Raw genomic sequence first — 15162 nt, forward strand, 5'->3', positions numbered from 1 at the left:
TACCGAAAAAAGGTACCGTTGGGTACCGGTATCGATTCACAGGTACCGGTACCGGTTCAAATGTGAAAGGTACCCATCCCTAGAGGTGATATTGCCAGTCAGGATGCTCTCTATTGTACATGAATATAAGTTCTTAAGGATCTTCTGACTGACTTGGAACTTCCTTAGGCGCCTGAGGAAGTAGAGGCGTTGTCGTGCCTTCTTCACAACACTGTCAATGTGTGTGGTCCATGTCAAGTCCTCGGATATGTGGGCTCCAAGGTACTTAAAACTGTTCACTCTCTCAACCGGTGCCCGTCGATGCTGAGGGGGCTGTAGTCTCTGACCCCCGACCTCCTGAAGTCTCGCATTTAATCTGAGGCAATGAAGTGTTCGCTGGAGATCTTCATTCCCTGTCCAACAGGCTGATCGCGCCGTCTGAGTGCAGCCAGCCAACGTGCCAATAACACTGTTTTTTTCACTGGTAGTTTGTGGAAATTAACCAACTGTCCTCTCTCTTTCACACGGTAAAATTAGTTTGAACAGCCAGGAGCAATACAAAAAGAACCACCACGGTCCCGTTGTTTGGTAGGCAACATTTTATTTACTGACTGACCCCACAATCCATGTTTACTATAGGCAGCTAACCAGCAGTGTATACACCAAACCAACACCGTGACGTCAGCAACAAAATGGCGGCGCACATGTTCATAAATGCTACATAAATGGACATAACAAATCGTTTTTTCATAGAAACGCCTTATTTTTATAACGTGATTTTTTTCTGTGGTTTATCTAAATACTAATTTGATGCTATGACTATGTTTATATCGCTATGCTTCATCTCCCCTTTAACGGTCAGCCCCCGACTATACAAAATGGTGTCATCTGCATACAGATAGCCATTACGTAAGGGATAAGGTCATTGTCGCAAAATAATTTACCCGACAATGCGCTCTGGAACACCGAGGCGCCGCGCCGAGGTGTTCTAAACGCAGTAAAGGTCAATTATTTTGCGACAATGACCGAGTATAGCTATACATTATCCCGCTTATTACAGGGCTAACTTACTAACAATATACGTAATTCATTTTACACCATCGACAAGACGAGATCAAATGCAGACGCGGTTCTGTTGCTCCTCTGGCGTGTGTGTGTGGGCTTGATTGCACCTGATGCAGTGCAGCTGTGCATGGTATAACGCTGCGAGAGTCCGGCTGCGAGGCTATCGTTCCCTGTTGTCCCTAACAGCGGTCAGTATTGCACGTTGCCCCTATCAGCTGTGAATTATCGAGAAATAATTGACCGCTGCTAGGGGCAACGGAGCGCTATTGACCAATCACAATCAAGCATTTTGGCGAATTTTAAAACGCCATGTAATAAAGATCGGACAATATAATTAATATAAATTGATACATTAGTTAAGCGGTGTTCCTGGCTCCAAAAAGCACAGCTAATTGATTACTAAAAGCCACATTTTCATATAGAATTCTCATTACAAAGAGGAATAATGTACAGAAATTAAAGGAGATTTAAATCGTTAAAATGTTTTCTCATATAGAATTATCATTACACAGCAGTGGGTCGCAAACCTTTTCATGTCAAGAACCCCCAGGTGGACAAGGCTAGTCCGGCATGTCTCAACAAATGCGCATGTTTGGTGTATTAATTAATGATTGTGTGCCATTATTACTATCAAATGTAATGATTGTGAAATATTACTGTAATGAGTGGTATGTGTATGAACCAAGCATCCTTGACTCCAGGGACAACGATGGAAATAAGTCCTGGACTTTTCATTTCTATCCCTGACAAAGCAAATACTCATGTGATCTGTATATGTTTATTGTCTAAATAAACCTACCTACCTACCTACCTACCTACCTACCTACCTACCTACCTACCTACCTACCTACCTACCTACCTACCTACCTACCTACCTACCTACCTACCTACCTACCTACCTACACACAACAAGCCGTGGACCTCACTGGATAAGGTTTCCATCACAGGGACCCTCACTGGATAAGGTTTCCATCACAGGGACCCTCACTGGATAAGGTTTCCATCACAGGGACCCTCACTGGATAAGGTTTCCATCACAGGGACCCTCACTGGATAAGGTTTTCCATCACAGGGACCCTCACTGGATAAGGTTTCCATCACAGGGGCCCTCACTGGATAAGGTTTCCATCACAGGGACCCTCACTGGATAAGGTTTCTTTAGGGCTGCACGATTAATAGATTTTTAATCGAAATCGCAATTTGGAATGATGAAATTATCAAAAAATAATAATAAATAAAAAACACAATATTTTTTTCTTTATTTTTTTGTTTAACCAGGAAGTCCCATTGAGATACAAGATCGGTTTGGGAGAGGGAGGTAAGGGGTTTTAGATTGTGTGTTGTGAAGTTTAGACTTCAGAGAGGGAGAGTAAAGTACAGAAAAAAAGGTACCGTTGGGTAACGGTATCGATTCCCAGGTAAAAAGAAACATTTTCAGGCTCGGTGTCCTGAACAGACCCACAGCGTAGGCCAGATGCAAGCCGCATTTTACAATAAACCTCTCTGGGTCTGCTTAAAAAATATATATATTATAATCGCATATTTAATCGCAATCGCAATATCTGTCAGAAAAATCGCAATTCGATTATTTCCCAAAATCGTGCAGCCCTAACAGGGACCCTCACTGGATAAGGTTTCTATCACAGGGACCCTCACTGGATACGGTTTCTATCACAGGGACCCTCACTGGATACGGTTTCTATCACAGGGACCCTCACTGGATAAGGTCTTTATCACAGGGACCCCCATCTGAGAAGTAAAAACTATGACTTCATGTCAGTGAATAGAATATTAATGAATATGAACTAGTCCCATGGAACCATCTCATCGACCCGTGGGGTCCCCGGACTGAACTTTGAGAACCACTGACGTAAAGGAAGAAGGTACAGAAAAGTCAAGGAGGTTGGGTAACTTTATTCACGGTTGGCCACAGTGGTTGGTGAATAAATAGAATCAGAAGAACGTTAGGTTATGACTATAACCAAGTTCTGTTAGTTAGGGGCGATGCTTGGCATCGCTACTGCACTATCTCGCGTACGTGCACGCGTACTGAATAAACCACAAATGTACCTCTAATACCAGTATTAGTCTGACCACACCCCTCATCAGCTTACCTTCATAAGCAGGTGTGTGGTCACCTGCTCTCCTCCTTCCCAAGCTTTCACCACAAGGTGAGGACAAGGGCTGCAGCGGCGTCCGATGCCAAGCATCGCCCCTAACTAACAGAACTTGGTTATAGTCATAACCTAACGTTCTGTATCGTTAGTGGCTTAGCTTGGCATCGCTACTGCACAAGGGAGGCCAAGCGGAGCCACTTGGCTGACAAATACACCCCGCTGACAGCCCCCCAAAACCATCAGAACAGGGAGGGCCGAGCCCCCCCGACCCCCCCTAATGGAGGGTAGCCCCCCTATTAGGGACGTCACGGGAGGGCGACGGACCCGACCGTGCGAAGAGGCACTCAAGCAACTCAACGCACAGGGTGAGCAGACCGTGGCTTGACCCCACGACTACACACACGCACAACCCGCATGCCACCCGGGAACGAACGGAGGAACAACCTCGTTACTGCCCCCAGAATCACGGGGTCAAGGGCAAACCCAACCCCGTGGCAAGGCCGTAGCAGCGGAGCACGAAGGAAGACCCAGACCCACCAAAAGGACTGGACTCCCTGGAATGGGGGCCCGGAGAAGTCCATGATGCCAGCATCAAGACCCCACCAGGTGGGCACGTAGTGCCCCGCCCCCCACATCGCCAGCGTATTCGGACAAAGGCCCCTCAGTTACTGCACCTGGTATTCCCAGGCGGAACCAACCAGGCCAGAACCTGCCCAGCTTCCGAGATCGGACGAGACCGGGCGTGTTCAGGTCGGTATGGCCGTAAGCCGAGCGGGCCCCGTCCCCCCAATAGTACACCGCCTGGCACACTGACCCTGCAGAATAGGCAGTCAGCATGGCCGTAAGCACACAAAAAAGGTTAACCAACGGAAGCAGGCAGCGCACCGGGGAAAAACCAGGCAACAGGCTGTTAACCCTAGCCTGGAGACTGCGGACGAGACAGGCGCCAGAGGGGACAGCTGAACACAGCCGCCCCGGCGGAAGGAGCGTAAGCTGGCGGTGTTGCATGACCAAGCCTCCATTTAACAACCCCCACCCAGAGGGGTCGAGGCAGAGAAGGCTGACACGATTGGCAGACGTCATGAACGTGCAGGGGCACCCTCAAACGGTGAACCCGGGAGTTGACACTGCTCCAACACACCAGGGAATCAACCACCTCGGTGTTACCCAATGCGGTGGTTGTTCCTATAACCCCTCAAGAAAAAACTCCAAAACACACCTGCGGGTATACACCGGCTATACCGCAGTACAAGTGTTTCAGTTTCCAAAAAGGGTTAACCCAGGCCTACGGGTCGCAAACATCACTTCGGACCGGGCCTGGCGGTACGGGAAGCACAGGGTCACCAGAGGAGGTCAAAAAACCACCCCCACAGGCCCCTCTTCGCCATGCGTGAGAGAGGAGCGAAAAATAATGGAGAACCAGCCCCTAAGCACACCGTACCTGGTATTCCCCGGCGGTCTCCCAACCAAGTACTAACCAGGACCAACCTGTGTAGCGGCCGAGATCCGACGAGATCGAGCGCGTACAGAATGGCATGGCTGTAAGCCATGACGACAGTGCTGAGTAAAAACATACCCAACCAGGGTCTCCATAGCGCTTAACCCTGTGACACCCAGACCGACCTGGCATTTTTCCCCCTGAAAAAAGCCCAAGTCCCTCAGGGTACCAGAACAGCAGATCTGCATCCCCGGCGGACAACGGGTTCAACTGATCTGGACCAGCGTGACCAGAACCAGTCCCGTGCCCTAACCACGCCGACATGCCTACTCCAGGAGAAGGGCAGATATGCGTGTTGATCTTAACATGAAAAGAAGGCGCCACCCAGACGTCGGGACGAACCGCGCCTGGTGGCCCACCCCAAGGGCGTGAGACCCCACTACATATGTTCAGATCCATCCCGTCATCATCCCCCAGACATGAACGAGAATCCGTCGACAACCCACCCAGGTCATGGGATGTGGTCGCCGGAAGAGGAAAAACCCCCATCTCAGTTGCTTTATAAAAACGCTGTTTCAACCACAAGCAACTAAGGCGTGCCAGTCAATCGCCTGTTTACAGCGAGCTAGCACTATACGTGCGTCGGGACACACCCCCATCAATGAACAGGCTATTTAGACCTGTCATTGAATCCCCAAGGCGCCCAGGGGAACGACAAGAGGGGTGTGACACTCCCTAACTCCAACACTTCTGGAATAGAAAGAAGGAAGCATCAACAGTATGTATCCCAGTCTACACAGCCGGGGTAAAAAATGTTCACATTTTTACATCCCACCACCCTCCCATAGGAAAGAGACGGGGATCCCCAGAGAGACTTCCCACGCGAGCTGTACAGATTGAAAAGAATATATTGCACCTTGAGCCATGTAAAAAACTGGTTTTAGGGCCTCCGGGGAAGAGGCACCGAACCCATACACACTCAATAAACGAATTGAATCGAATATACATACAATAGAAAAGGACCCTTCTAGAGGGTCCACTCACTTTGACAATCTGAGGAGGAAGGCTCTGTACTCTGATGGAGGCTTCCTCACATGGAAGAAGGAGTCCGAACTCACAGAAGGCCTGAGTAGGCGCTTGGTGAGGAGGAGCCCTGACCACCCCCCCTGAAAACAGATCCATCACATGGACCTGAACAGCACACGGAAGTCCTACCAACAGAGACGCGCACGGTGACGTACTCTATGGCGGGGGAATTCCTGCGGTGCACACGCCCAATATACCAGGCCGTGGGACCAGGAACTCCCCCCCCCCCCCCCCGTAACGTGCCGAACCGCCACGTGACGGGAACCTTGAAGGACAGGGGGTGTACCCCTGACCGACAGAACAATGGGGAGAGGAAAGGTTACCAGTTCACCCCTTTACGACCCCACACCCATGATACGACGTAACGACAAAAAGAGAATATGACACAGTCATAGTCAGCTCTATGAAGCGTTTCACAGCTCCACACAGCGCACGAGCTAACCTGCTATCTGATTTTTACTAAGGAAAAACACAGAATAGAGAGGGCTCTAAGAACCCCGGTCCAACATACACATGTGCTTCTGTGGTCAGTACAACCCAGTTGTAGGTCACATGACACACACAACCCATCATCACCTACAAAAAATGGCAAAAACACTCAACAGAGGAACGCCGTTTTTTTCACAATGAGAGAATACATCATTCTTGATTAGTATCGACCACAGGCCTTGCTAAGCACACATGACAGCAACCAAACCAATTTCCCTTTAGGAAATAAGTTTCTCCAGCAGATTTAGCACAACCTCAGCAATCAAGCTGAGAGTTACATCGTATCCCTACCACACAAAAGACACAATTAATGCACAACATGTCTGATAGGAGGTGATAAAGTCCCCAGGGAACCGGGGGGGGAAACACAATCCTCCTATTTTACCCTCAATACGGCCAGTTAAAACAGGAAAACCTGTTAATGTGTGAACTCACTGTTCATTGTCATTACAGTCTGAGAAAGAACATTCTTTTACTCACTCGTCACCAAGCATAGCTTCATAGGTTAGTTGCCTTAGTAGTGAGTACACGGTACACATAAACACCATGATGTTTCTCACACAACAACCAGATCAATACATCACGACCTGCACGGAGAAGCTAACTGCCAGTGACAAAAACAGCTCACACACAACCCGCAACGTATCTCAAATGCATTGCAACAACACACGTTTTGGGAAAAAACACCGTTATTCACAATACATTTAGCAAGGTAAAACCAGAAGACGTGTTATGAGGTCTGGCCAACCCCGTACCTGCCCGGAACGCAGATCAGCGAAGTGCAGTCACAAGCCACCGTAGAACACAGCCGTCCCGTGTTGTTCGATCCGGGCAGCGTCGCCGCTCCACCAGTCGCTACAGTCCTCTTTGTTGACGCAATCCCCGTCTAGGCTCAGGCAGGGTCGACGAACATCCCCTGTCAAGGATGACGTCGTGGTCAAGAGTGTAAAACATGTTAAAATCAAAGCACGTTCAACAGAATAGCATCAAGCTAACGGCTGCTCCAACCGTTCGGGTGCTATTGCTTCCGCTCGCGAGACGCCGATCTACGACGCACGCGATCAGGAGCGAGCTCCCGGCGGCGCGCGAGAAGCCAAGCTACCCCGCGCCAGGCCACCGACCGGCTAACCGTAAGCTATGAACATGTAAACAATGACATAACACTCACCCAGACAGGCCGCCGTTCTGAACCCTCCTCACTTTTTAAGAGAAAAGAGAAAACAAGACGTCAACACCGCTTCACAACGGTGACATTAACACGTCCGGCGGAATCAGCACAGTACCAACTGGCCTGTATAGCTGACTTTGAACATGAATCTGCCGCTATCGCACATTACATGCACATATCCCCTCGTGAAGGAATACTCTCATTTGGATATGAAAGATGGGGTCTTAACACGGTGACAGAGAGAATCCACTCGTCCAGAACACACAGGGATCACCAGTGTCAATGGTCGCGGCCCACTAGTTAAAACTATAATGGTCGCCAGACCAAGGCCTTCTGTCGCCTAGACGGCTAAACAAAGGACCCTAGCCTGGGGCCGGTTTCCATAAACTTTGTCAAGTAGCCCCCATAGCACTAACAGACAAGTGGAGCCCGCCAGCAAACACTACTCACCCAACCTGGAACGCACCGCTCCTCACAACAGCGGCATGTCCGACAGTTCAGCTGTGGCCTGACAGGTTTCACCCCAACAAACACAGCAAGGAACTGCAGTTGAGAAGCATGCAGCGGCGTGCTCCCAATACGAAAACCGGTGGAGGGTTTGTAGAATGATCATCATCTTCTAGACACTCCAGTACGAAGACAATATCGCCGTATTTTCTCGAAAATAGTGAGAGAGAAAATAAAGATATGATGTCAACGTATCCTTGTTTCCCAAGCTGTTCCTAATCCAATTTCTTCCATCATGGTGTCAAGTGTGGGGATCTACCGAGGCACCTCTTCCTTGTGGTGAAAGCGAGAAGGAGGAGAGCAGGTGACCACACACCTGCTTATGAAGGTAAGCTGATGAGGGGTGTGGTCAGACTAATACTGGTATTAGAGGTACATTTGTGGTTTATTCAGTACGCGTGCACGTACGCGAGATAGTGCAGTAGCGATGCCAAGCTAAGCCACTAACGATACAGAACCAAACTATAGCTATAATAGGAAATCAGAAGTCTGGTTGTTGTCCCTCTCATAGTAGCTGAGAGTCTAAAGCATCTTGTCCCCCACTGCCAAAAATAACTAGCATTTACCTGGTGAGCAGTGGTATATACACAATATATTAAATCAATATATCTTATTGATATGTCTTAAGTAAATTATTTAACCAATAGAATAACGATTATTTTATGAGGTATGTTGCTGCAATACTGACATTTCGTTGATAATGCTTTAGTTAACTCATGAACAAGTATTTATTTAGTATTTTAATCATTAAACAGCTAATGAACTAATTTCACCCCATGCTCTGAAAAAATAATATACTCCTCTATCAGTTCCATTCTGTATGAGAAACTGACTAACAAACAAATAACACACTTCCCTACCAGTTCCATACTGTATGAGAAACTGACAAACGGATAATAAAGACACTCACACTGATATCACACTTTCACTGTTAACAGAAGCATAACACAGGCACACACATAAGTGTTCAAGTTCATACACACCTATTGTAGCAGATTCTAATGGGTAGGAGATAACTAACCCCTGGTCAACCTTTAGACTTGCCTAGTAACAGACGGGCGGGTGGATGTGGGCAGAACAGGAAAGCTACACACACACACACACTCTCACTATGAGATGAAGGGAATCCACCCAACTAGACCCGCTGCACACACACATGCAAAACTCACGTTACCTAATTACTTCCACACACCTGTAAGCTGTAATGCTGTCCACACACATTGTTTCACCATGGTTGTTCATTTATCCATCCATCCGTCCATCCATCCATCCATCCATCCATCCATCCATCCATCCATCCATCCATCCGTCCATCCATCCGTCCATCGTCACTCTAGTTGGAGGGCCTGGAGGATTTCACCTCACCAGTATAATTATGTACTGTATGTGATTCTGGCTACTACTGGTTACTGGACAGACAGGGAAAGAAGAGATGTGATAGAGGTATACGATAGGAAAGAAGAAGAGAAAGATGGAGAAACATCAAGAGAATGAGAGAGAGATAGAGAGAGAGTGAAAGAAAGAATGAGAGGGAGAGAATAAGAAATATTGGGAAAGAAGGACAATAGAGGAATGAGAGAGACGAGAGAAACAGAGGTAGAACAAGTGTGAGAGAGAGGAGGAGAAGGAAGACAATAAGGGAGAATGTCAGGGAGGCATGGAGACAGAGGGGTGTTTTCCCAAACTCAGTCACTCTCACTTCTGCACTTCATTACACATTAACAGTGCAGGCACGATGCGCCATCATAATACAAGACACATCCACAGTGAAATTGCCAATAACAAGCTTGACTTAGGAAATACCAACAACTGTTAACTAACCCCAACCCTAAAAAAGAATCAGATTGATTTTGCCACACACACACACACACCCTTGTGGTTGAGTGTTGCATGACTGGCTGGCCAAGGCATAATGTCTCGTTACTTGAGCATAGCCAACCCCTATTTAAGAGGACCGCAAATGCAGAATTTTCCTAAGAGCCCGCGCCCAACTATGCGTCGAGGCCGAGCCAAGAGGCTGGCTGTACACGAGCACTGGCCACACGGTGGTTAAACCACTGACACCGACTGACTGATGGCTCGGCGTAAACTTTCACAGGTTTTCCACAGGTTTTTATAGTCTACTTGATTTGTATCGACCGAATGCCTCTATGGACGACGCTCTAAAACCCCTATCCTGGCCAAGTCACTTTGGAGGCTGTTTGGGCCAGACTTTATTCCCCTCTCTTCGGTAGATCGAGTCAACTATAACCATCCTCCCTATCAGAATGAAACACAGACCTCCCCCTCACTCTCTGAAGTGAGCCATCCCCCGATACAGTGAGCTGTGCGGGGCATACTACAGATGTGTCCATTATGGGGGTGGTGGACGTGGTGGTGGAGATTCTAGTATTGACGCGTGGGTCTCATCAGTCATGGGGGTGGATTTCGTCAATCAGCCACTGATGGAGATCAATGTGGGGATTTTTCACCGGGCAGAACTCCATTCACAAAAACAAAACTCTCCATGTCCTGCTGATGAGAATCATCTGTTAAACGCGAGTGCGTCACACGTGGGTGAGAAGACCCTTTGGCCGCGTTTCTTCATTCTAACCATACCAAACTCCTGCCAGACTTTGTGCAACACAATGCACCTTGGGCAAAACAAAAAAATAATACTCAACAGCACCAGCAGACGTAAAAGATGACCGCTAATTCGAATAACATGTACACTCTCCGTACTGATGACAGCACGGCACATCTGACTGGTTGGTCATTTGGTGGGAATTCCCCCCCCCCCCCCCCCCCCCACCTTGTATTCCAGCCACCCCGCCTGCTCGCATCGAGTGGTTCAGTCTGAAGCTTTTCAAGGTCCCAAAGGGGTCATACCAAGCCTCCCAGACATAACAGATGGGGGGATGTTTGAAAACATCACTATTTGATGTTTGAAAGATCACAGAGAGGAACGCCCCAGACTTCTTTTTTTAATCCAATAGGGTAAAAATAATAAAAAGAGGGTCCTGTGAATTCTCGTCGTGAACACAATGCCTCCAGCACGCTACCCCCCCAAAGCAGCACGCCGGGTCCTCTAAACCAAACAATACCGCCATAATCCATGGTTATCACACACACTCATCTACCAGGCTGAGGAAGACAGAGAAACCAAACAAACGACAGCAGACAAAGGGCCACTTTCACCTTTATCAGCCCCGGCACCCCTCCTCCTGACGGAACAGTTGAGTAAGAGACATTACAGACAAACCAAGAGACATTACAGACAAACCAAGGAGAATGTGGGAATATTGAAAAGGAAGACAAAAAATGTGTGCGTTCGCACTCACGTGCACAAGCGCATACACACACACTCTTATTAAGTTATATTAAGACTATATTGTTCTGCCTCAATATGTATTTTAATTTGATCTATTATGTCCTTATTTTATCTACCGTCACTTATTTAATAATTTCTTTGTTTTATCATAATTGTCTGGCTAGTTTATTTAGGTGAGACACTTTTACAAGCCTCTGCTTTTTTATTTTTTATCTCCTTTTTATCACCTACACAATCCGTTTTTATTTATTGTGTTCTTTTTGTTGTTGTTTCAGTTCCATTGTGCTAATAAAATACATAAAAAAAAATCAAAAATCAAAGGGACAATAGTTGAGCGTGTCAGAGATGAGAAAGGGAGAGAGTGAGTAACAACAACCTTCTTTCACAAGTGTACCCATAATGAAGTCGGAACATTCACATTGTTTCCTCTTAACTACAGTGCAAATAAACATCTGAACATCTGTTACAGGCAGAGGTCTGTGGCTTTCATGGTGGCTTTTGCACACAATTTTTTTTAAAGAAACCTGTCAACAAGAGAATTTCATCCAAATAATGTCTGAATGTGATTTGAGTCACTTGAATCTGATTTAGATTAGACATTTTCAAGTAACCCCCGTTTCACACGAGGGGGGGGGGGGGCCTGACCCCATGGTTGGTAAAGTATGAGACAGAGATCAGACCTGGGTCCAATAGTATTAACAAATCATTCTTAGCATGGTGGGTGGGTTTTGCCACATCATTACAATTCAGACGGCGTAAGTGTAAGTTGTCAATCAGGAAAAGTATACCAAGTTCACTTCATGACAGTCACTGCATTGTCCTTTGTGGTAAACCACACCCATCTGGTACTTCCAGGAGATTAAAATAAATGCTAAGAATTATTCACAAATGACAGTTTTGACCTAGGTCTGATATGAGTCTATATCTATGGAGATAGAAAGTGAGAGAAGACAGGCAGGCAGACAGACAGATAGAAAGACAGAGAGGAGAAACAGTCAGACAGGGTCAAATAGTCAGGTTAGTAGATGGGCAGACAAGTAGACAAGCAGTCAGACAGGTGCTAATGCACCTCCATGCAGGTGAGCCTCCCTGCGGGCCCTGTGTCCAAACTGCCCATTGTCTCCTTATCTGCTTCCTCTCTCCTCCTCTCCAGACGCTACCTGTTTAGGCTGCTGCTCTCCACCTCTCTCCCTCTCCCGTCTCTATCTACCTACAGTCTCACTCCCTCTCCCCTCTCTATCTACCTAAAGTCTCACCCCCCTCTCCTTTCTTTTCACTTGTTCAAATGAGTGCCGCTATTTCTGCCTCTTGATGGCTTCTTATCTGCGAGGGAGGATCTCTGGGATTCCTATTGACGCTGTGTAAATAACATAAACCCGGACGAGTCGTCTATTTCTTTTGCCCACTTCCTGAGGACAGACCACAGCACTGATAAGATGGAAAACGTTGTCTGCTTTCTCCACCAGTGTTGTTCATTGCACTCTCTCTGCGTGTGTGTGTGTGTGTGTGTGTGTGTGTGTGTGTGTGTGTGTGTGTGTGTCCCTTACACGTTCACAATAGAGGTGTTCACCTTGTAGCTTCTAAATTAGAGTGAGTGTGTGAGTGAGCTGGTCAACATAACAAGGTAGAACAAACATTATGACACTTGAAGGCTTGTGTGCATGTCTACAACATACTATCATGGGTTATGGCAGAGGGGTACATCTCCTTGGAGCAGGTCCTCCAGTGTGTGTGTGTGTGTGTGTGTGTGTGTGTGTGTGTGTGTGTGTGTGTGTGAGAGAGAGAGAGAGAGTCTACAACGTACCGTGGTGGGTTATGGCAGAGGGGTACATCTCCCTGAGCAGGTCCTCCAGAGTGTGTGTGTGGCCGTCGGGCGAGACGGGGCGAAACTGTTTCTGGATGAATGGCCTGTCACTCGTCGTCTGGAAGTGGGATCAGGAAGGAACCAGAGCGTGGCAAATTAATGACCTAACAACGTACTGTATACCCAACAAACACAGTGTACAATCCGAGTACAACGTACTGTATACCTGACAGTGTACAATATGAGTACAACGTACTGTATACCTGACAGTGTACAATCAGAGTACAACATACTGTATACCTGACGGTGTACAATATGAGTACAACATACTGTATACCCGACAGTGTACAATATGAGTACAACATACTGTATACCTGACAGTGTACAATCCGAGTACAACGTACTGTATACCTGACAGTGTACAATCAGAGTACAACATACTGTATACCTAACAGTGTACAATATGAGTACAACATACTGTATACCTGACAGTGTACAATCAGAGTACAACATACTGTATACCCGACAGTGTACAATATGAGTACAACATACTGTATACCTGACAGTGTACAATCAGAGTACAACATACTGTATACCCGACAGTGTACAATATGAGTACAACATACTGTATACCTAACAGTGTACAATATGAGTACAACGTACTGTATACCAGACAGTGTACAATATGAGTACAACGTAATACCCGACAGTGTACAATATGAGTACAACATACTGTATACCCGACACAGTGTACAATATGAGTACAACATACTGTATACCCGACACAGTGTACAATATTTCTTTATTTTAATTTTAATATTCTATTCAATGTCACGGACCTGTATATTGCCGTTAAAAGGCATACTGGGACCCCGAGGGTGCAGTACAGGCCAGATCCTGCCAGGTGGCAGTATCGAGAGTGCAGTAAATCCTGTTCCAGACCCTGTGTTACACTCAAATGTCTCCGGGCGCTATATTTAGACGGAGCCGAGTAAGTAGCGTCATCAGATCACTTCGAAACGCATCTGGCACACTCGGTCCATAAGTTGTGCCGAATTATGTCCGGGACCAGATGGACACCAATACTGGAAATCGCGATCAGACAATTGGAATATTCTTTTTGGAATACCCCCGACCAAAGGTAAGGACTATCTGACATCAATTTTAGCTTGATCCAACAATGTTTTCATATCCATCCAGCTGATCAGCTTCTGTAGTGTTCAACACGAATGCCGTTACTGGCCATCAAAGCATAAAAAAATACCCCCCCCCCCCTTCATGCATTCATGATGAAACATAATATCCATTATATACTTATAAAAAAGTTGAAGTCCAAGGCAGCTCTACAAATTTTAAAATGCCTTTATTTAATGGCTCGCATTATTTAGAGAATTTAAAATAAACCGACATGTTTCGGCCTACATAGGGCCTTCATCAGGGTATTGATAACTACAACCAAATAAAACTGAGAATACAGAACTCTGGGAGAGACTAATTACAATGAGGGACAGCTGGTGCTAAGTTAATGGAGGCACAGCCACAGCATATAAGATAAGATAAGATATTCCTTTATTAATCCCCTTGGGGAAATTCCAGTGACACACACATACAGCTCATCGTCTCATTAATAACAACATATCACAATCATTACATTTTTACAGTAACAACGGCACAACAAAAAATTCACACAGACATGTACATTTGTTGACACATGTCATCTACAGAATGCCTGAGACGCCATATGCGATAGTCGGCTGCAACAACAACAAAGTGTCTGAAACAAAGTGTCGTCGCGCAAGGTGGCAGGAGGGAGGGCGGAAAAGATTGTCCAGAGGGAGGGGGCATGGACTGGGGGATAGGACTTGGGTGATGAAACAGTCTTAGGCCCCCCCCCTCCAGCACGCGTACTAGTTGGCTGCCGTCATAAGCGCCAGGCGTACACGCGGGAGGGGGGATTGGGTAGGGATTGGGAGTGGGGGGAAGCCGCTTGCCACTCTTATCTCCCAGAGGGCCTTCGACTCCAGCAGCTCTCTGGTTTGACCTTGGTCCAGGAATTTGTTTTGGCTGACTGACTGGCACATTTATCCCAGCCACGTCACTTTAAATTTGATTTGAATAGAGTGAAATATAACTATTGATTTGAGTGGAGTGAATTTTAACAACTCCGTCCAAATGACTGAATGCATTATTAGTCCAAGT

General features: G+C 46.7%; 1 protein-coding gene across 1 annotated transcript in view; it reads right to left on the reverse strand.

Annotated features, from left to right (window-relative positions):
• Positions 1-15162, reverse strand: part of atg5 (ATG5 autophagy related 5 homolog) — a 75517-nt gene that overhangs the window by 5639 nt on the left and 54716 nt on the right. The window contains exon 7 of the mRNA XM_084337039.1: positions 12964-13081. Within this exon, the coding sequence (XP_084193165.1) occupies positions 12964-13081 (118 nt within the window). The remainder of the gene's footprint in view (positions 1-12963; positions 13082-15162) is intronic.

This window comes from Notolepis coatsorum (genome assembly GCF_963971535.1).
Source record: "Notolepis coatsorum genome assembly, chromosome: 19".
Classification (NCBI taxonomy): domain Eukaryota; kingdom Metazoa; phylum Chordata; class Actinopteri; order Aulopiformes; family Paralepididae; genus Notolepis; species Notolepis coatsorum.